Raw genomic sequence first — 23,785 nt, 5'->3', positions numbered from 1 at the left:
GCTCATATCCATCCACATTTCTACACCAGTTTAAGCGGAGCAGGCATAAGAAAAACATTTTTATCCACACATTCCAAACAGCCATGCCTTTGTAATCATCTTGACATATGTACAGTACAAAAAACAACAGATTTCCAGTTTCAAGTACATATTGCCCGTGACATTTAACGGTAAACAGCACACAGTCTTTGGTCTAGACTGTGCAGAGTGTATGACACTGCGGAAAAAAAACAGCCCTCCTCAATCTCCTAGTGTGCAATGCCTTGTTGAAGTACAAGTTGGCCCCTGCATGCAAAGGAGGCTTGCCATTGGCTAAGTGAGAGTGGATGGAAAAGGACAATGGATGCGAATTCAAAGCCTTCTTTTGTGCCTCCCTCAGATTATGCCACAAATTCTAGACCTTGCCTGAAACGCAGAGCTAAAAAAGCTATAATTTAATGTTCAATAACAAAATAACATTTCAGTTCTGTTAAAATATACATGGAAAAACTGTCTATATATATAAGGAAACTAACTACTTTTGTACAAAAAGTACAGCATTATTGTAATTCTAAAGACCATGACATCCACAAAGTACAAATGTAAAAGCAGGGTTAAAATGGAATTGAACCAAACTTGTTCTTTATACAGTAAGACATATTTTCTCCTAGTGATAAAATCAGGACATGAAAACCAAAGAAAATGAAAGCAAAAATAAAAGCAGATGAACACCCTCAAAGTAGTATAACATTACAGTATTGCACATCTAGATAAACTGGACCTATGGGTACTAGGTGTTTTCTAGAGGTCAGTCATGGACACATCTCTAACAGGTACTGATACTACTGGGTCACATAACAGTACACATGGTTACTGGTTTGCGTTTTTACCTTTTAGAAAAAACTTTTTTTATTGTGTTAAAAATGCATTTCTACTTCACAGCTTACTACTGCTCACACATTATTATACTCCTAAAAACATATGGTGATTTCAAAATAATTTGCCAAAATACAAAACGTTATGGTAACGTTAAGAAGTTTATTGATTAATGTCAACCTTAGGAATCCACTTCTATAATCCTTCTCTCAAAGCAACTTACACAATCGTACATAATATAACAAGTACCTTTCTACTGACCAGATCAATCAATGCTTAGTTATTTGCTGTAAGTTATAGCAGCCTGCGATAAATGATTAATGATTAAAAGATGAATGGACATATCAGTGCGCTCCAGAAAGCATTGTTTGTCCACCAGTCTCACACATACTTATCTTTACCTTATCTTCCTTTTCTATTCTGTCCTGCATCCACATAAAAAACGTCTTGAACAACCTCACTATTTATTACAAACGCAAAATAAATAGTATTGAACGCAACTTTTTGTTGCAACAAAATATTTCGTCCCTATATAAGGAATAGCTCTTCAGTTCTGAGTCAGCTTTGCATTTTTTTTTGTTCATTTAAAAAAAAAAACTGAAATGGCCTGAAAATCCAAAAAATCATGAAAACACTATTTTGTCTCTAATTAAAAAGGAAAAAAGGAGGACAAAACTAAGGAGAATGAAGGAAAAAAAAGAAAAATCCGAAAAAGGGGGGACTTAAAAGTGAGGAGGAGAAGGGAGCTCCTGATGTTGGAGGCCAAGGTGCGGCAGCAGGAGAATCATGAGAGAAGCCAGGCGTTCATGGTTGGGGGTGGCTCGCTGCCCTCCACCTCTCTCCATTGCGCATGTTGTCTTCTCGACCCCCCTTGCAGCGGGCTTTTTATGAGAGCTACGGTCTGTGTTCACTTGTTAATGAGCAGCCCGCCCACCCAGCGGAGCTTGCAGGCGAACCACCGCCTGAGGGGACAAAAGTATTCGTAATGGAACTGTTCGAACTCGGGGGTCTGGCGGATATCACGTAAAAAGGCTACGTCAAGGTCGGACTCGGTGAGGACGATGAGGAGGAGGAGCAAAACAAAGAGGAGTCCGATGGTCACAAGGAGCAGACGGAGGACACTTAAGACAAATTTATTCACCTGTTCTGCCTCGCTGAGGGCAGCCACCTGCACCGAGCCCACTGCTCTGTTGTCCGTTCCCAGCTCGCCCATCTCCACCCCTGTTGGTGTCCCAGCCTCTGACTCCTTCTCCTCCTCGATGCTGCAGGGGGCACCGTTGATCTGGCGAGAGACAGTCAACTCCAGGCTGTGCTCGGCCACTGGTGTGGGCAGCACGCTATCTGCTGGGCTGTAGGTTTCATCAGAGATCACAGCTGAGCCATCCCCTGCCTCCACCACCTGACTGCGTGAACGTGGGATGAAGGACTCGCCATGGGAGACGGAGCGTACAGGTGTGGAGTGGGCACTGTCCCGCAGCGATTCCAGACCTGGACAGAACAGGGTTGTCAAGGCATGGAAAGAAACAGAAAGAGACAGAAAGCAGAGCATTACATACTGAAACCAAAGTTTAAATTCAGTCTGTGCTGGACACTGTCGGTCCAGAACCAGAACTGAAAAACCCTGCTCTGCATTAATCCTGGTCCTACATATGTTTACTCCCTGCAGGAACCTCTGTACTCATGTATTTATCAGTTTGTATGTAAATGAAATGTGGCATGATAAGGTGATGTCACCATCACTGTGATCAGACTCACTATGCACTGCCACTTTGACTGAAGCATGTGGCACATAAAGATATCACACTTCTTGTGTATATACTGGACTTGGCACCATTTTGAACTGTGTACACTGCACAGCCACCATCACTCATATCATATAAATTTTTTATATATTTTATTTTATGTTTTCCCTATGTACGATTTATACCTCTGTATGTAAGTTAATAAGGTTTTTATTGCTTATTTATTTCTTATCTGCTTCTGTGCTATTACAATTTTCTACTCTATGCTGCTGTAATATGTGTTTTCCTCTGGGACTAATAAAAGGGATGGATCTATCTATTTATCTATATACATAAACAAACACTTCTCGTGGCAAACTATGCCAGCAGAGGGCTGTCAAATGTAACAGAGAGATGGCCACATGACCAGAATATGAGACCCTTAATGATACCTGGTAATCACTAGTCAGCTTTGCTCTGCTGTCTGACAGATAGCTCTTTGTTCCTAATCATCCATTTGCCTCATTATAAATGTTTTGGGTTAAAACATTAAAACAAACCGAAGAGTTGGGAACCGATCATACCACTCTGATCACTGATCATGTCCCATATCATTATACACATATAAACTGACACAGGAGTAGTAAAGTAATTAGTGTCCCCGTATATTGTAAGGTAATTGAAATTTTCCACAGTTTACTGTGAACTGGATATTTTTGAACCTGCCCAGTTCTGTTTGTAAGTGACAGTGCAGGCCAATACAATGTAAAAAAAAAAAAAACACAGACTGTGCAGTTTTAGACATTTGTATTTAAACTTAATGATTTGTATTTTTGCATGCCTTTTTCTTGAGGACCCCAAAGCACTACTGGATGAAGGTTAAAAAGATGCAAACCTGATTTGAGAATATATGTCACAGCAGATATGTTACCCTTTTATTCTACTGGGAAAAGATTAGGATTTCAGCTTGTGACAGTGAAGGCACTGCTTAGTGTAGTTTTCTCAATGACAAAAGGAAACAGTCCCTCAAAGCAGTGGCAAAGCAGCAATGAAAGTCTTTTCTGATTGAAAAGGTTGACTGAAATAGCCCAGATTCAACAAGATTCAGCACTTCTATTGGGAAACATGGGTCTAAGGCTTCTCCATAAACTCCTATCATGTTCTATTTAAAATATCAGCACTCAGAATGCACAGCCACAGTGAATTACTAAATAAAGAATTTGCGAATGTGAAAAAGATGTGGCCCTGTACTAAACATATCAAAATACATTTACTGTAGGGCTAATACAAAAAAATGACAGAACCAAACAGTTCCATGGTCTCACTCTTTAATGACACCATACGGAAAGGGTATATATGCACATAAAGCCCAACACATTGATCTACAGTCAAAACAGCAACTGAAGTCTACAAATTAAACCACACTACATGAGTAGTGAAGAAGTGAATGAACACAATCATTCTATTAAATTATATAATGCACAACCTCAGTGTAGCTGAATGATTCCCAATCCAGGTCATGGAGTAACTTGCCCTGCATATATGCCCTGCAGAAAAAAAAAACTCGGCAGGGCAAGCACTCCAGGACCAAGTTTGGGAGCTAATGCACTCACTGCTAACATTTCTGGCAAGGCAAAATCACAAACATACACCTGGCAAGAGAGCAAAAACAAATCACAAACACACACCTGCACCTGGAGTTGCACTGGCCACTATGTATGGATGTGGCCTGGCAGGCAGAGGAGATGCCTGCAACTGGTCCTGCTGTGCGGTAAGAGCTGGGTAGAGGGGCAGCACACCCAGGGCCTTGCCGAGCAGTCGTGGCCCCAAACTCAGCACACGCACCTTTACATCACGGTAACAGTGGTTGATCATGCGCAGGTGCACATTCACCCGTGTGGTGATGCGGATCAGACACTTCACCATGATTAAAAAAACAAAGCATCCAAAGGAAAAAGTAAAATGGATTCAAGTGCTTCTAAAGTAAAAAGTAAAAAAAAAAGTGTTTCAAATGGAAAAAACAAGCAGGATCATATAGTTCTAAAAAACCGCTTCACAAAGGAGTTCCTTTTGTTTCAAAGGAAAAAGCAAGCAGATCCACAACAAAGCAAGATGGTTTACACGTCTTCTGTGAAAGTATATATTTCTGACTCTGTCGCTGGTCCACTACCTAGAGGCCACTGGGTGAAAGCTGGGTTATGTGGGCATCTGTTGAAGGTGAGCGTGGCAAAGGAGTAGCGGAGAGTGTCTCTGACAGGAGTTCAAACTGCATGCCTAACTTCAACCTACACTAGGCCTACTTGCCTCGCATTTAGCCAACCTCTCTCTCCACCCACAGCCAGTGACTTAAATGGAGAGCAAGGCGTTTGGCTATTTTCAGACAGTTGGGTATTAATACTCCTGGTAGGCACAACGTCAGCACAGTAGGATATGTGCTGCTCCCCCAAGCCCTTTCAGCCACACAAGAGTTCCTCAAACTTATTCTCATTTGGCCCAAACTGATGTAGCAAACCATTTAAAATAGTCTAGAGTTAGTTCAGAAATCTAAGCTGCATATAGGGGACCTGCTCATACTAGCAGGCCATGGCTAGTCCAAGAACAAGACAATCCGGCTCTACACAGTTCTGGCAGTTCAGCAAAGTGGTTTTTGACTTTCAGATCCATGAGAGGAGAACCAGGAGACCAGGGCATGGCGAAGGTAGGTGGAACAGGCCGGGCACAGATAGAATAAAAGCTTGGCCCATGTCTCTGACTGAACAGAGAAAGCCTGAGCTTAACCAGAGTGGCTGACTGACACAGACATCTGCATCCTGGACAGGGCCAGGCTCAGATTACGGCCTGTGCTACATGTGTGTGCCAATTCTTGAGCAAAGACAAAGACGAAAGAGATTTAGTAATTCATTTGTGTACATACATTTACTGTACATACATGATGTTTGGTCTAATATTGGTAAAAAAAATAATAAATCTACATATTGTAACGTGAATTATGTATTGTGAAAATGTTTAGCATTTAAGTGATATGTTTTTGATACGAAATGTTATGTCGAAACTGTTGTCATAGTTTCTGTAGTCATGGTCGTACCAAAGCATTCACTGACACAATCAACCAATGAAATCTGCTGTTGGCTTATTGAGAAAGATGTGATGCTGATGTTTGTGGGTAGGCTTGTGAGTCTACTGGCTGAACTGGAGACTTACCCTCCATGATGGATATGTGGACAGCTCTTCGTCGAGTGCGTGGCACACTGCTCAGCCTCGGCCCATGTGTGATGGAAGGACAGCTTCTGCTAGGCACCAGTCCAGCTCTGGAAAGACACACGTATAAACAGAGTTTGGCACCAACCCCCCTGAATGATCTTATTACAGCAAGAACTATACATGAGCAGAAAATGAGGTGAGGGCCTCTACAAGGACAGACAGACACACACACACACACACACACACACACACACACACACACACACACACACACACACACTAACTAATCTTTACTTTTCTTAAGCAAAGAAACAAACTAACCCACCATTACAAGGAATGTGCATAGTAAGTAATTTCAATATTCTTATGCGCCAAAGAAGAGATATTCACTGCACTGAATATTTACCCCCCTGCCAAATGAAAGAGTCCAGTCATCAGTAACCAGTGTGAGTGCATCAGTTAACAACCAAACCTGATTTGGAACAGCCCTGTCAAAGCCTTTTGGTCTTTTATAAGACTGAACTGGGTTTTGACCCCATGATTAATCATACCTAATTTTCCTACACAATTTTAGATGGCCAAGTTTCAAGTTTCAAGTTTATTTGTCATCTGCACAACATGTCAGGACATTTATGCATTGAAATGCTTGTGGTGAGGCTCAGGTTGATGCTCTACAGGAGGACAAACTGTATACATACTAAACATATTAAAAATAAAGTTATATCAAAAATTATATTAAATAAATACAAAATACACAAAATACAGAATATACAAAGACAGAAGGGATTTGTAGAAATTCTTTGATATGTACATTTATGAGACAGGTATAGTCTGAGAGAGAGTGGAGCTAAATATAAATATGTATGTTTATGTCTATTCCTGTTGTATAAAGTGACTAGTGATGTTTTCCATAGCAGTGATATATATATAGTATTAATAATAAAGTGTCCGAGTGCAGTGATGTTGGTGAAAGGTTCACATCTTGTTCAGGAACCTGATGGCTTGTGGGTAGAAACTGTTCATTAGCCGGTTTGTTCTGGCCTGGATGCTGCGTTACCTCCTGCCTGATGGCAGTAAGGTGAACAGGCCGTGTGCTGGGTGGCTACAGTCCAACCGGATCTTCTGGATTTTTTTCAGGCAGCGGGACCGGTAGATGTCCTGCAGGTCTGGAAGTTTGCTGCCTATGATGGATTCCGCTGTCCTCACCACTCTCTTCAGGGCCTTGCGGTCGTAGGCACTACAGCTGCCGTACCAGACAGTGATGCAGGCCGTGAGGATGCTCTCTATGGTGCATCTGTAGAAGTTGATGAGGATGTCAGGAGGCAGACCAAACTTCCTGAGCCTTTCTTGTAACTCTCCAGGTCACCAGTGTTGTAGGCTGTGGTCCGAGCTCTTAGTTCGGCTCGGACCTTAGTGTTGATCCAGGGCTTCTGGTTATGGAAATGTTCTGACATTGATCTTTGGTACAATGTCATCAGTGCATTTACCCAACCCACTACCCCATCACATGTAATGCTTCTTACTCAGAGGGTGAGGACCAACACATGCCTTCGACATGTGCAACCAGTCACCGCCTTTTCTTTTATTTATTTTTTGTATTATTTTTTGTCATTTATTTTTATCTTTAAACCAAAAGGTGTCAAAAGTATTCACATTCATTACTCAGGCAGAAGTGTAGATACTAGGGTTTAAAAAAAACTTCTATAGAAGTTGAAGTATCCACAAGCTTTTTACTCAGGTAAAAGTGTAAAAGTACTGGTTTCAAAACTACTTCAAGTACAAAAGTAGACATAATGTAAGGAAAACAAATGCCAAAAGCTTAGGCTGCGCCACATGTGCCTATAGTGCACTACCCCACCTCTCCCCAATTTTTTTTTCTACTAGCCATAATCACTAAAATGTTCATGCTGAAAATGTTGGGCTGCTCTAGGTTGCCTGTTTCAGCTGCATATATGCCCATTGAAAATGAATGCATTTTAGTAATATCAAATATAGCAGGAGCATCTTTGTGTACTACTGAGCATTAACATGTGACAAGACGTGACGTGCATGTGCTTACAAACCAATGGGGTGTCAGAATGGTATCATAGTGGTATCTGACTTTCAGATCTATGAGAGAAGAACCAGAAGACCAGGGCAAGGCGAAGGTAGGTGGAACAGGCCGGGCACAGATAGAATAAAAGCTTGGCCCATGTCACTGACTGAACAGAGAACGCCTGAGCTTAACCAGAGTGGCTGACTGACACAGACATCTGCTTTCCCTGGACAGGGACAGGCTCAGATTACGGCCCGTGCTACAAGTGTATGCCAATTCTTGAGCAAAGACAATGATTGTAATACATGACACTAGTTTCCTTTTGAAAGTGTTATTGTCCACAGTGTCACTAAGTATGGCAAAATCCTTTTAGTCTTTTAACTAAAAAATGTAGTTACTGGTGACTACTTATTGTTAGTTTTAGAACTAAACAGTGTAATGTTTTATTGACTAGCAGCATTAAGTCTACGAAAGAGATTTAGTGGTTCATTTGTGTACATACATTTAATGTACATACATGATGTTTACACAAAGGTTTGCTCTAATATTGGTAAAAAAAGAAATCTACATATTGTGATGTGGATTATGTATTGTGAAAATGTTCTTAAGCATTTAGGTGATATGTTTTTCCATATTTTTTACGCCATGTTACATACAATGACACTGCTAAATGTTATGTTGAAACTGTTGTCACAGTCTCTGTTGTCATGGTCGTACCAAAGCATTCACTGACACAATCAGCCTACTTATAAAGTATAAAAGTAGACATAATGTAAGAAAAACAAATGCCAAAAGCTTCGGCTGCACCACAGGTGCCTATAGTGCACTACCCCACCTCCCAAAAAAAAAAACATTTTTCTAATAGCCATAATGACTATAATGTTATATTAAAATGTTAATGCTGAAAATATTGGGCTGCTCTAGGCTGCCTGTTTCAGCTGCATATATGCCCATAAAAATTAATATAATATCAAATATAGCAGGAGCATCTTTGTGTACTACTGAGCATTAACATGTGACAAGATGTGACGTGCATGTGCTTACAAACCAATGGGGTGTCAGAATGGTATATGTTTATACTTCTCATCCAACCACAATAAAATTCACACTTTCCGGATGGCGAGATTTATCTGGATAGGGTTTTTTTTTGTTTTGTTTTTTTGAACGATGACAAGCCGGAATAAAAACAAACGGAAATAAAATAAGAGTAACGAGGTTATTTTTAAAATGTAAGGAGTAGAAAGTACAGATAATTGGGTGAAAATGTAAGGAGTAGAAGTAAAAGGTCGGCTGAAAAAGAATTACTCCAGTAAAGGATAGATAACCAAAATTTGTACTTGCAAATTTTGCACTGGCAGTATAGTTCAGCGTTACGAATTTGTATCCCAGGCCATGTCGCTTTGCCACTGATGTTGCTTGTTTTGCCAGCAATGTTGTATAATAATAATATAAGCAAAAAAAAAAACGTTAACTTTCATAATTTACTTTAATACTTTAAGAGTATGCTGGTAAGCTGGAATAGTCTGTATAAGTATCATTTGTCTAGACAAATCTGATGCTTTTTGAAGGAGGTAACTACTTGCGCATGGCGCTATATCTCCTGAAAATTAAAATGAAGGGTGGACTCTGACTTTTGTTCTGTACTCTTCTTTGTTTACGGAAAATAGTTCAACTGACAAGATATATCCAGATTTATGTAGAGTGATCAGATTTTTCAGCCACTTGCTTGGCAACATCCTCATGTTTAAGTACTGTATGTATGTTTCACAGCAAGGTAATGTCGGTTACATAATATGAGGAAAACTGCTGCACTCATTCAGTCCTATGAAAACATAAAATGGCCATTTCAAAAGACTCTTTCTCTGACCTTTTTTTTGACCATGCACATCTCCAACCTATACACATACACAAGTCTGAGGGAGCAGTTTCGTTGACAGTCAAACATACCTGTGTATTTCTGGTGGCTCCCGCTTGATCTTAGCGCTCTGTTCCATCACTTCTTTGGCCACTCTCCCACTGTGATGGGATGAAACCAGACATACATTTGTCCAAACACCCACACACACATTCACAACCACACACAATCACACTTCCTCCCCCTCAAAGTTCAATCTATGCTGCTCCAAACAGCAGCTGCCCTTCTGCACTTTTGTAGGACCATTTCTACCTTTTCCTTTCTACTATTTTCCATTATATAGGAGAACAAGCAAATTTTCTCAAATCAGCCAAAAATTGCATTTACCAAGGGGAAGACAGATTTCATTTTCTAAATCCTTTCAGCATCAGGGCCATCTCCACTATTCTGCTCAGACTCAGGGAGCTCTCAGTGACAGTGAGTGATGGCAATACTGCTGCTGCAGTACATAAAGTGCTGGGATTAGATTAACCTTCTGGACTCTCCTCTGCCAAACTCAGAGTATGTCTCTGACTTCTAAAAGCACCATGACATGACTAAACAACCTCTTACAGAGAAGTCACCATGACTGCATTACTGGGGGTACTCGATTTTATAAGTGGACCTGTAAGATACATATTTTTCACTGGAAATGGATTTCACTTTTCACAATTGCCATGGATTCATAACAAATTAAGCACATTGATATTGTGTTTCAGGCTGATTTAAACAAATGGTTTTACTATTGATGTATATTATGAATATTAGCCTACTGTTGTCAACTAGCAAAACATTTTTGGACAAGCACATGTTGCTACTGCAAGTATTAATGATGTCACTGTTGTCAATTCTTTTCGTCTCCATGATTAGACAGCAGGATATAAAAGATCACAAGACGTTTAGATAGAATGCGTAAATAACTGATTTCTAAAATTTTGTACTGTAACAAAATTCATTTAGGTCCATATCCAGGTGGACTTTGCCTATTGAGTTCCCCATCTCTACAACTTTCAACATTCATACAAAATTTCTATATGTTCATTACAAGCATTAATAAATCCTATATTCCTTGTGTCAGTTAATTATGTTGAATTAACACATGCACTGGTCACTGTATTAGAAACATAAATTATAGATTGGCCTTATAGTGTTTGGTTAAAAACCAATTTGTGTCGCCTTCCTCTAGCCTCTAGAGTCAGTGGTTTGTTTCTGACCAAATATGTCTTTTGACCAAATAGGTTTTGGAGGTGGACCACTCTTAACACAGGACTGACACTGATAAATAAATATATAAACCTCAGAAGCAAACTTCTCCCATTTTGAAGCTAGGCTAAAATTATCCTAACAACAGCTCACACACTGTCACTGTCACCTCCACTGCCCAAGTGGTTCCAAAGTGTAGTGGACCATTTTTAAATAGGGGTCAGAGGTGGGTCCTTGCAGGAGGCTCTCCAAGTCCACTCTCCAGTGACCATGAACATCTGTCCATCTACACTCACCTGTAGCGAAAGCGGCTGCCCTTAAAGAACAAGTTGCTGCTGGACACAGTGCGCACCTGACTTGACTTCTCCAGCCTTTGGAGCAAACAAGAACATATGAGAGAAGTTAGAAAAAAACATGACTCAAGACTGGAGAGTTTTTTCACTATCAAGTCAAAAGCATGCAATAGGAATGTATGAATTATTTTATTAGACACACTTAAACTGGTACTTGCCACACAGGGCATTTTACAAGAATACATTTAACCTTTTATTTCCTGATATTTACATTTGAGTGTGTTAAAGACTATAGAAAATTGCACATTTTGTTTAAATCCACTCATTTTTCAAGTGATCAAAAATACTTAACATGACAGGGAGGTTTCTTGTTGCTCAGGTGCGCCTAGTTGAATTCAACATTTACATTTACATTTATGGCATTTAGCTGATGGTTTTAACCAGAGCGACTTACAAGGTTACTCATAATGCAGAGGTGGGCCAATACAGTTATAGGAGCACAGCATAGTCACCCAGACAGGGAATCGAACCCCAACATGGTGTGGTAGCTCAGTGGCAGGTAGTGGTGTTATCTGTTGTGCCACACCAACCACTAAATAATTGATAGCTCTAATTGTTCACACTTGGATTGAGACATTGGTTTGCCTGTAAACCCTACTCTGCCACTCTGCTGTTGAAATTAATGAATCCCCATGATGAGTTGTCAATGAAAAAAAGCAAGCCATTTTGAAGCTGAGAATAGAAGTGAATCAATTGTAGCCATTTGTAGCATAAGCACTAGGCATAGCTAATATAACTATTTGGAATACCCTGAAGAAGGTCATTAACAACCAAACATTGAACAGGTTAGGCAAGGAGAACACCAGCAGTAAGTGACAAACATTGTGAAGAAAAACTGAAAAAAGGAGCACAATCCACAGTTCAGGGAAGACTTCGGGAGCACAAGATTCAAACCACACATCAACAATAAGATTGAAAGGCCAAATTATAAGAGAATAAGAGTCAAAACAAGTTCTGGAACACAGTTTCATGGAGAAAGTAGGAATCTGTCTGTGATACAGAATAAGTGCACTGGTTAAGAATGTAATGGTTTGGCTGGAATTGGTTCTTCTGGACTGGCCAAGTCAATCATAATACCTTAGCTCAGTTGAGAAAAAAGCAGACTAAAGGAAAAAAATGCCCACAAAAACAACTGAAAGAAGCTGCAATACAAGCATCACAATAGGAATTTAACGGTGTGATTATGTTGGTGGTTTGATGTGGTTACTGCAAGCAAGAGATATGCAACTAAATATTAGGCATTATATCCCTTAACTTATTTTAAGACTATTTATTCCAGTTCTTTTGCTTGTCTAAAATTGGGTGGTTTCTAGGTGTCATGTTCTACATGTAAATCTAGACATAAATATTAGGAAATAGCAGCTGGAATTCTGATCAATCATCTCATATTCTTTAGTATATAGCAAAAATAATATAAAAAAGTGTGACAGAATTACCCAAACGTATTATACGTGATGTCAGCACTCCAGACCCCTCAAACATTTTAGATGTTTAAAACACTTTTGGGATAAAAATATTTTCTATACATTATTATTCTATAAATTAAACAATGTTTGGAAAAGAACAAGTTGAGTGTTGCAATAAATGTGCAATATATGCACATATGCATTAGAAAGCATTAGTGCAAAAAAATCAAAAAGGCAAGGTTGCTTAATTTTTGACTGTGCACAAGGCTAAACCAGTGGCAGTCCTCACAGTCCAAACTTCTTACAGTCCCCCATCACTGCTGAAAACATACCAGCATAAAGCAGCACTGCTGCCCAAGTCATGGTCTACCTCTAGGATCCTCTCTCTCCACTGTGCCCACAAACTCACCATGACACAACACTCCCTTCCTAACTCTCCAGCAGGACCCCTCAACCCTCTCATACATAACTGACGTGTCCCATTGGAGCACGCCAAGGACACTCACTGCAGTAACACACCCCTCCTCCCTGGCTGCTCCCAAGCCATCGCTCAGACCAAAAAGGTCACCCCGACACGTGCAAGGTACAGCATATTTTCAGGCTGCACTGTTATGTTATGACTAGACAATACTGACTAAACTTTGAAAATAATAACTAATCTTAATACAAAATCTAGACAACACAAGTAAATACACAATGCAGATTTTAACTTATCATTCCATTTTTTAAATATAAAGATTTATTCTAACTAAATTACCCCTTCTACCCCTTTACTACAAAATCAGCCAGTTAAATACATTTAATGGGCAGCTGGATTCAGTTTCACTTGTCACACCTAGGCATGGTTACTGCCAGTAATCTAAATAAACGTAAATAAATGCTTCATTTTGCAAAAAATGCATAGAATAGATTTATGTGTGAGTTGCAAGATGCAAGCCACTGTTAATCAAAAAGAACACAAAGGATCAGCTCATATTTAGCAAAGAAAATCTAGATGACCTCTAAGACTTTTTGGGATAATATTCTGTGAGTCAAAGATAGAACTGTCTGGAAGACATGAATCTGGAATAAAGATAACACTGCATTTCACAATAAGAACATCATACCAGCAGTAAAACATGGTCAAGTCAAGTCAAGTCAAATTTATTTGTATAGCGCTTTTTGTTGTCGTTACAAAGCAGCTTTACATAATTAGGAGCAGATTTACATATTTTCTATTATATCAGAGTTTATTTAAAAAATTAGAAGGAGAATGTCCACCTGTCAGCTTGTGACCTAATGCTCAAGCGCAGCTGGGTTATGTAGCCAAAAAATGACCTGAAGCACCCAAGCATGTCTACTTATGAATGGTTCAACAGAAATTAGGGTTTTGGAGTGGCCAAGTCAAAGTTCTGACCTGAATTCCATTGAGAGCATGTGTCAAGACCTTAAATGGGCAGTTTATATAAAAAAATCCTCTAATGTAGTTGAATTAAAACAATTCTGCAAATAAGAGTGGGGCAGAATTCCTCCACAGCACTTTGATTCATTGCACAACAAGTTTTTAGGTTTAAAGGGGCCATTATTTAAATTTTTATAGGTGATACAGGTTTTGAAAATATAGTTATTCAACATATCCAGGCCAAGGTTGCAGTGGGTCTGATGTTTACCTTAAATCATTGGGTGCAAGGCAGGAATTCCTGGACAGGGCCCCTAGCAAGAATGAAACCCACAACCCCAGGACCTTGGAGCTTTGCAACACACACACACACACACACACACTAACTGCAGCCATGCCACCCTGGCCCTTTACCTTTTTGTCATTTTGAAACTATAAAAGAGAATGAAATTTTGAATGCCACTATGTATATCAACCATAGCAGGAAAACCACCTCCTTGTATTTACATTCATTGCTCATTTTATCAGCTCTATTTTACCACACAGAAGCAGACAGACACAGTCCGTCTGTTTCTCTGCATACTGTTAGCCTCATGTTCTTCAATGGTCAGGACCCCACAGGACCACAACAGAGCAGATATTATTTGGGTGGTGGGTCATTCTCAGCACTGCAATGACATTGGCGTGGAGGTGGTGTGTTTGTGTGCTGCACTGGTACGAGTGGACGAAACAGCAGAGCTGCTGAAGTTTTTTATTGCTGAGAATAGTCCACCAACCAGAAATATCCAGCCATCAGCGTCCTGTGAGCAGCATCCTGTGACTACTGTTGAGGGACTAGAGGATAACCAACACATACTGTTCAGTAACAGATTAGCTTCTATCTCTCACTTTACATCTACAATGTCCTACTAGGTAGGAGTGTCCAATAGAGTAGAAAGTGAGTGGACACAGTGTTTAAAAACTCCAGTTGCACTGCTGTGTCTGACTCCAATGTGAATGACTCCACCGAGAATGCTGAGAATGACACATCATCAAAACAATAGCTGCTCTGTGGTGGTCCTATGAGGTTCTGACCATTGAGGGGCAGGCATTAACTTTACCCTACATAATTTGCTGTAAATTGTTATCCTGTAATTTAAACATGATTTGCTGTTTTGACAGTGCAATAATAAAAGGATGTTTCATGTTTGCTACAAAAAGATTCTGACTTACTTATAAAAGGCTTGATTCTCCACACCACATTTCCAAAGATGTTTGCAGGCTTCCGGCGTCGGGGCAAAATACGTCAGGATGATCTTTTTGTCCTAGTTGTAGTGGAAGAAGACACCAAAAAGACCAAACAAGGTTTACAATAAACTATACATACATAATATACACTTTACCAGTCTCTACAATGACAGATGTTTATCAAAACTGCAATTGCAAGCACAAACACAAATATATGATGTTCTCACCTCCTTTTGATTTGCATAAATATGAAATGTCTTTCCCTCAAACTTGAGCTTGGTCACTTCATTCCTTTTTTTTGGGGGGGGGGGGGGGGAGCAAAGCCAAAAAAATTCAGTATAACAACATTTAAATCACAGAAAAGAGTATCAAACCAACACTGGACACAAACTACATTTAAATATTTTTTATCTTGTTAGTGCTATTCAGACAACGCTTCTTCTTTCTATTTTTTTTTTTTTAATTTAGCACAGGTATTTCCTTCAGGTATTTCTGCTTAATGTATATGAGTTGTGTCTGTGTATGATGGCTGATAAGTACCATGTGGTGAGAATTCTTTATAAATAAATATATAATAAATAATATATATATATATAATAAATAATATATAATAAATAAACTCCAGTGTATTATTTGTGTAAATTATGACTTGGCTGCTTGAGAAGTTGGGAACTCTTTAGCTAATAATCATGCTAATTACATGACTGCATTTACCAACAATTTTTTACTGATATTGTTTTTGTGACTTTTAAAAGCTACAGTGGGGAAAAAAAGTATTTAGTTAGTCACCAATTGTGCAGGTTCTCCCACTTAAAAAGATGAGAGAGGCCTGTAATTGATATCATAAGTAGACCTCAACTATGAGAGACAAAATGAGAAAAATTCTGAAAATCACATTGTCTGATTTTTAAAGAATTTATTTGCAAATAATGGTGGAAAATAAGTATTTGGTCACCTACAAACAAGCAAGATTTCTGGCTGCCTCAGACCAGTAACTTCTTCTTTAAGAGGCTTCTCTGTCCTCCACTCATTACCTGTATTAATGGCACCTGTTTGAACTCTTTAACAGTATAAAAGACACCTGCCCACAACCTCAAACAGTCACACTCCAAACTCCACACTCCACAAACTCCACCAAAGAGCTGTCGAAGGACACCAGAAACAAAATTGTAGATCTGCACCAGGCTGGCAAGACTGAATCTGCAATAGGCAAGCAGCTTGGTGTGAAGAAATCTACTGTGGAGCAATAATCAGAAAATGGTAGACCTACAAGACCACTGCTAATCTTCCTCGATCAGGGGCTCCACGCAAGATCTCAGCCCGTGGGGTCAAAATGATCACAAGAATGGTGAGCAAAAATCCCAGAACCACACGGGGGGACCTAGTGAATGACCTGCAGAAAGCTGGGATCAACGTTACAAAGGCTACCGTCAGTAAAACACTACGCCGCCAGCGACTCAGATCTTGCAGTGCCAGACGTGTTCCCCTGCTTAAGCCAGTACATATCCGGGCGCGTCTGAAGTTTGCTAGAGAGCATTTGGATGTTCTGGAAGAGTATTGGGAGAATGTCTTATGGTCAGATGAAACCAAAGTAGAACTGTTTGATACAAACTCAACTCGTGTTTGGAGGAGAGTGAATGCTGAGTTGCATCCAAAGAACACCATACCAACTGTGAAGCATGGGGGTGGCAACATCATGCTTTGGGGCTGTTTCTCTGCAAAGGGACTAGGACGACTGGTCCGTGTACATGAAAGAATGAATGGGGCCATGTATTGTGAGATTTTGAGTGCAAACCTCCTTCCATCAGCAAGGGCATTGAAGATGAAACGGGGATGGGTCTTTCAGCATGACAATGATCCCAAGCACACTGCCAGGGCAACAAAGGAGTGGCTTCGTAAGAAGCATTTCAAGGTCCTGGAGTGGCCTAGCCAGTCTCCAGATCTCCAGATCCAGAACCCCATAGAAAACCTTTGGAGGGAGTTGAAAGTCTGTGTTGCCCGCCGACAGCCCCAAAACATCACTGCTCTAGAGGAGATCTGCATGGAGGAATGGGCCAACATACCAGCAATGGTGTGTGCCAACCTTGTAAAGACTTACAGAAAACATTTGACCTCTGTCATTGCCAACAAAGGATATATAACAAAGTATTGAGATTAACTTTTGTTATTGACCAAATACTTATTTTCCACCATTATTTGCAAATAAATTCTTTAAAAATACCCATGATGTCAATTACAGGCCTCTCTCATCTTTTTAAGTGGGAGAACTTGCACAATTGGTGACTGACTAAATACTTTTTTCCCCACTGTATGTGCTAAACATTTGGAGCAGCTATACAGCACGTTTATAAGCATAGCCTAATAGATAGACTTACTTTGTGTTTTCTTGCACGTTTTTACAATTTTGCAGTGGCTCAATGAGTTAAAACAACCAAATTCTCTGGACAGTAACCTTATGAGAGATAACAAGACAACTAACTGTTGTGCCTGCCAAGAAAGACGGCAGACGGCCAGGTCGTGTTTATTAAGAGCATATAATACAATGTAGCATAACCATCTGTGTCTTGTACACTTTGGGACATGGAGACAAACAACTTTCGGCTACAGTTACTCATCATATTCACTCACCAGACAGACAGAGAGACAGACATAGACACAAAGAGATAGAAAGAGAGAGAGAGAGAGAGAGAGAGAGAGAGAGAGAGAGAGAGAGAGAGTTCCCCAAGCTGTGACAGTAAACTTAATGAAGAAAGAGGATCATGTTAGTTACCATTTCAGAAAATGGACTCTCTTGTTCCCTTGAAGCACAACAAAACCAAAGGGAGTGAAGGCCAAGAAGGCAGGGTTTCCAGACACATCCTAAAAGAAAAAGAGAGAGAGAGTTCCCCAAGCTGTGAGAGTAAACTTAATGAAGAAAGAGGACCCTGTTAGTTACCATTTCAAAAAATGGAGAGAGAGATAGACAGGCAATCATTAAATGTATGGAGACTGGCCACACTCCTAAATGAGCTTGATTACACCAGAGCTCAGAGCATTTAGCAGAAATGTCAAGACAATTTTATGATTTTATGATAAGATTAGAAACTTCGGTCCTGGATGGCCACAGAGCTGCGGATTTTAGCATTGTACCTCATGTAATACACCTGATTACAAATCCCTGCAGAGCTGTTAGCCTTAAGGTTTGACGTGTACAAAAAGCTTTTACATAAAGGCTTCAAATTAATAGTTTCCCTTTATGTAGAATACAGTTTCTATTGAATGTTGTTGAACTACAACTATACTATGCTGAACTACAAACACACAAAATAATTAGTAATTATTTATGGATAATTAATCAGACATAATGTCCCACTCATGTATGTTACACCATGTACAATTATTTTATGTTTATTCCTTTTGTTTGTTTGTTTGTCTCCCCCTCTTCCCCTCTAATCATTCTATCATCTCTCTATCTCATCTCTCTAACTTTTGTCTTGTTATTATCATATACCCCAGATCTTAAAAACATATCTCTACTCATGTACACAGTACACCATCTTATACACAACAGAAAACAACTTCAACATCTACCTCAAAACATGCCTTCACTTAAGTTTGTAACCTGGAACATTCGTGGCATTGGCACACAGACTAAACAGACCAAAGTATTAAACCACCGTTGGTATTTCTGGAGAATAATTTATTTCTAGGTAGAATTTTTTTACTGATGTAACTATCAAACTCGGAGTCTATAAGTAAGTATGCATTAAATGCCATCTAAAGGTTTTATATGTTGGATTTAAATTCCAGTTAATACTAACAGACTAATATCACAGAATTTCAGCTTTCTGAGTTGCACTCACTTAATTTCAAACCATTATCAATAAATCAAAAGATAAAAGCAATTCTCAATCATTACTTCCCTGCCACCTTTAGAGGAGATTGTCTGGAAGAACTGAAGAGCCTTTCTCACCATTCCATGTAGTTTCCAGAAAGGAGAGTTTTATCAACAGATTGATAGCAATGCTGATGTTGGTGAACAGAAAAAACACCAGAGGGCAGCAGTGCACAAGGGGCTCACATATCAGGTTCAGCTGACAGCCTACCTTTCCACAGATTTTACAGCTAATTGCTTTCTACATCTGGATCTCGCCACCAAATACACAAACAACACACTTCGGATATGTGGGTATAACATGTCATTTCTCTCTCACCCCAAAATGTGTCGAAATATGCTCACACACTGTAAAACATTAAACTCTAAATCAGTGGCAAAAGATTTTGTGTTTAAAAAAACATAATTATTTATTTATTAATTATTTATTTATTTAGAAATCCATTAATATGTCAATGTAGCAAGCTGAAAACATTTTTATGTTTTATATGTTGGATTTAAATTCCAGTCAACACTAGCAGACTAATATCACAGAATTTCAGCTTTCTGAGTTGCACTCACTTAATTTCAAACCATTATTCACCACTATAAACAATAATATTCAACGCTGGATGAATTTCCCACTATTACTTGTAGAAAGCAAGAATATGCTCTATCAAAATGACAGTATTACCTAAAATAAACTACTTATTCTCAATGATACCTATTCAACCTCCTCCTACTTGGTTTAAAACCTTAGACTCCATCATCTACAAAGTCTACTGGAAAAACAAACCATCTAGAATCAAATTAACTACATTACAGAAACAGTGGTCAGGGAGGGAAATTACAAATCAATAGTATATAATAAAATGGGTAAAACCGAATCAAACAGATTAAATATGAAGAGAAGTGGGACAAACATTAGGTAAAGAAATTGAACTTACCATTTATTAGCACAACACTCAAACACCACCCATTTCAAAAACCCAGTGATAGCATCAACTCTGAGAGGAAATTGCACAAGAGCACAAACAGCACACTTGCACCCAACTAAACACTCACCTATATGGCAAAACCCTGGCTTCCCTACTATCAACAAAATACAAAAACTACACAAATGGAAAGAGAAAGGTATTACACACTTACATCATATACTACAGAACAATATCCTAGCAAGTTTCACACCTAACACAGAAACATGGTACATAGAGTAATCAGTTTGTGGAATATCTACAACTTAGATCTATATTAAACTCAAAAATTAAGGATAAAACAATACTAGAACTTACTCCATCAATCTCAGAATTCCCTAATATCCATATATCTACATATCTTAATATATAGATGTATGTATAGATTCTTATCTGAATTTGACCAAACAGTCTCCATACCAATAAAACAATGGGAAGAAGATTTTCCAACTACACTCACTTGCGATTTCTTGACAAACATTCTCAAAAACACATTTAACAAGACTAACAATACTAACCTCTACCTTATACAATATAAAGTAATTCACAGAGTACACTACACTAGGCAGAAGCTATATAAAATGGGGTTAGCTGATTCAGGAATCTGTCTACACTGTTCACTGAACACCCCAGACAACTACATACATGCTTTATGGCACTGTACACCCTTCAAATATTTTGGGCAACTTGCTATAAATCAGCTAACTCTATTACTGAAACAGTCCACCCCTTTATCCTCATCACTGGTGACACATCAACAACAAACCTAAACCAGGAAGAAAGCAGAGCACTTTGGGTGGTGCTAGCTGTTGCCTAAAAGACTTTTCTCACAAACTGGAACACATTAATGACTGGAGTCATGAACACATGAAATTATGGACAGCACTTAACAACTGTTTACATCAGTGACTTCATCAACTCCCATTTCATTCATTCTCTGTTGTTTATATGTTAGTTTGCTTATACTATTTGTGATGTATGCCCTCTTTCTGCACAATAAATATAAAAAATGTTGTTATCAGCAACTGCCTTTCTGATAGTGTGTCCATATAGATATCCTACGTAATCAAGTGTATAAAAGAAAAAAAGGTAAATATAATCCCTCTAAAAGGAAGCTATTTCAATATTACAATAACCTTGGTATGCAAGCAGATATGATTCTGAAGCAGATGAAAAATACAGGAGATCAGACAGTCATCTAACCTTGCAAGGATGAGGATCTACACCATATGTCTCCAGCAACTGTGCTTTCTGCAGAAAATTTAGCTCTGATGTTTCTGGAGTCTGTCCTCTGTAAAAGAATTTCATCATTAGAAATCAGGTGTAGCACAACAAAACTGCAATTAATGAAACAAAATGAAATAAGAATTAGAAAACCATGTCAATACAGAAATATAGATGCTATAATACTGGAAGCACTGACTTGTGAAACCCACAGATAAAAACAAAACAAAACAAAACATATGCTTTAATACTGAAATATAAATATTGATAATATTAATTAACAAAAAAGCCTCTCAGTAATCAGTCAGGCAGTTCAAGTATCATCGATCCAGGATCTGCTTACTTATTCATCTTTTTTTCAGCAGCGACCATTCAACATTCAACAAGCCTTAATGCAACGAGAGCTTGTGCCTCATGGTTGTGCATAAATCAAAAGATAAAAGCAACTCTCAATCATTACTTCCCTGCCACCTTTAGAGGAGATTGTCTGGAAGAACTGAAGAGCCTTTCTCACCATTCCATGTAGTTTCCAGAAAGGACAGTTTTATCAACAGGTTGATAGCAATGCTGATGTTGGTGAATAGAAAAAACACCAGAGGGCAGCAGTGCACAAGGGGATCACATATCAGGTTCAGCTGACAGCCTACCTTTGTACAGTTTTTCACAGCTAGTTGCTTTCTACATCTGGATCTCACCACCAAGTACACAAACACACTCCGGATTTGTGGGTATAAATGTCATTTCTCTCTCACCCCAAAATGTGTCAAAATGTGCCCACACACTGTAAAAACATTATACTCTAAATCTAAAGGAACAAAATCGGTGGCAAAAGATTTTGTGAATTATATAAAAAATTACAGGGTAATTTAAAAAATTGTGATTGAAATAAAAAAATTACAGGGTAATTATTTATTTATTTAGAAATCCATTAATATGTCAATGTATCAAGCTGAAAACATTCAAAAGAAATTAATCACAAAAAAGTACTATACAAAATGCAAAAGACATAGATGTCTCTGGCTGTGTTTACTTGTGTTGAGTATAAGGTAAATTAGTCTTCTCATAGTACCACTCAAGTAGTGCCCACCACCGAATTCCAGGGTCTACGTGGTGGCTGTAAATAGCAGATGTCACAATACTTTATATAGCATTTCTAGATCTAATCTTTATAGTTAGATTAGTCCTTATAGTTTTTTTTCCAAGAGCCCTTGTATAATACAAATGCATAAAATTACATCTTTGGATTCCTTTGGACCTTCCCATACCCTACTAAAAAGAAAAGTATTTTTAAATATAATAATAATTTGGAACCACTGGGACTAGGACTAGTCCATAAGAGTTGTTGTTTACTTCAATGAAAAAAAAATCACTGTTAATATATTACTAATAATTTCTGTTTCCATAATCTAAACTGACCAACTTTGTGAAGTGTTTATGTAAGAAACCCTTTGGGTGGGATTGTAGTTAGATGTATTTTTTGTAGTTTGAAATCTTGACCACAATTCCAGTTGTTGTAGGTGCTTTTTTCTAACCGTTGTATATAATTCAACAAAAGTAAATCATTTTGCAGGTCAGTTTTGTGTATTTTTACCAGGAGTTACAGGTACACTGACATATCAAAATATCACAATGCACTCCAAATACTAGTCCATATTGTGCAGCTCTATTTTGTTTTCTCCCCTTTCTCCACGTTTTATTTTCCACATTCTTTGCATTTAATGTGCACAAGTTAGCATAAAAAGAAGATGATTATACCTAAAACACCATAAAGCCATATTATCAAAAAGCTTACTTTCTGTGGTGGTGAGGAGGTGGAAGTGAGCCGTGGCCACGCTCACGGCACCACCCTACACCGCCCTGATGCCGTTCACCTGTGACCGTGCAGGACAACGGCATAAAAGGCATAAAAGGGTCATTCACGGGGAAGACGAACACAAGGAGAACACGAACTGAGCTGCCAAAACGCGGACCGGAATATACACGTGTGTGGAGACTGTTACAGCCCCAGTTGGACATTTATGTTTCGTTTAAGTTTTCGTTTGGGTGTGGTTAAGGATAAGTAAAATAAAGGTATGTTGTCACTTGAGCCCTGTGTTTGTGTAGTCTCTGAGCCCCACTGCCAATCAGGTCGTGGTGGTCACACCTCTTTTCCTCAGGGGTTGTGTCACATTTCATTAAGCTTTACTAGTACTACTCATTAGATATGTACTACCTTCCAATTCATTTTTATACCTATAGTCTACTACTGAATGGAAAAGGTTTGTGAATAATGTTTTTAATATTAAATATATCAAATCAAATTTTGCACCTAATCTTTCCACCCTGATGGATCTCCAGTGTAGGTCCTGTGTGTAGAGTGGCAAAGCGTGCACTGCGCAGCTTGATTTAGGGCATGTCAGTGTGTCTTTGCTATGGTGGTAGGCGTGACTGTTAGCGGGGTGTAAGATAGCAATGAGCATTG

General features: G+C 38.9%; 1 protein-coding gene across 3 annotated transcripts in view; it reads right to left on the bottom strand.

The window, feature by feature from the left end:
* Positions 1 to 1,003: 1,003 nt before the first annotated feature.
* Positions 1,004 to 23,785, bottom strand: part of frmd5a (FERM domain containing 5a) — a 128,402-nt gene continuing 105,620 nt past the window's right edge. Inside the window, exons 7-15 of one of the 3 annotated variants that reach the window (XM_072694608.1) lie at positions 21,304 to 21,391; positions 18,044 to 18,132; positions 15,501 to 15,564; positions 15,259 to 15,350; positions 11,206 to 11,280; positions 9,760 to 9,828; positions 5,778 to 5,884; positions 1,997 to 2,343; positions 1,004 to 1,817 (exon numbers count right to left, since the gene is read on the bottom strand). In XM_072694608.1, the coding sequence (XP_072550709.1) occupies positions 1,770 to 1,817; positions 1,997 to 2,343; positions 5,778 to 5,884; positions 9,760 to 9,828; positions 11,206 to 11,280; positions 15,259 to 15,350; positions 15,501 to 15,564; positions 18,044 to 18,132; positions 21,304 to 21,391 (979 nt within the window). In that variant the 3' untranslated portion in view covers positions 1,004 to 1,769. Of the gene's footprint in view, positions 2,344 to 5,777; positions 5,885 to 9,759; positions 9,829 to 11,205; positions 11,281 to 15,258; positions 15,351 to 15,500; positions 15,565 to 18,043; positions 18,133 to 21,303; positions 21,392 to 23,785 lie in introns of all 3 variants that reach the window. The other 2 variants (XM_072694606.1, XM_072694607.1) reach the window with 2 other exon arrangements.

The sequence above is a fragment of the Salminus brasiliensis genome, chromosome 13 (assembly GCF_030463535.1).
Source record: "Salminus brasiliensis chromosome 13, fSalBra1.hap2, whole genome shotgun sequence".
In the NCBI taxonomy this organism is placed as follows: Eukaryota; Metazoa; Chordata; class Actinopteri; order Characiformes; family Bryconidae; genus Salminus; species Salminus brasiliensis.
Note: the sequence above shows the minus strand (reverse complement) of the source record. Positions and strands in the feature narration are given on the sequence as shown.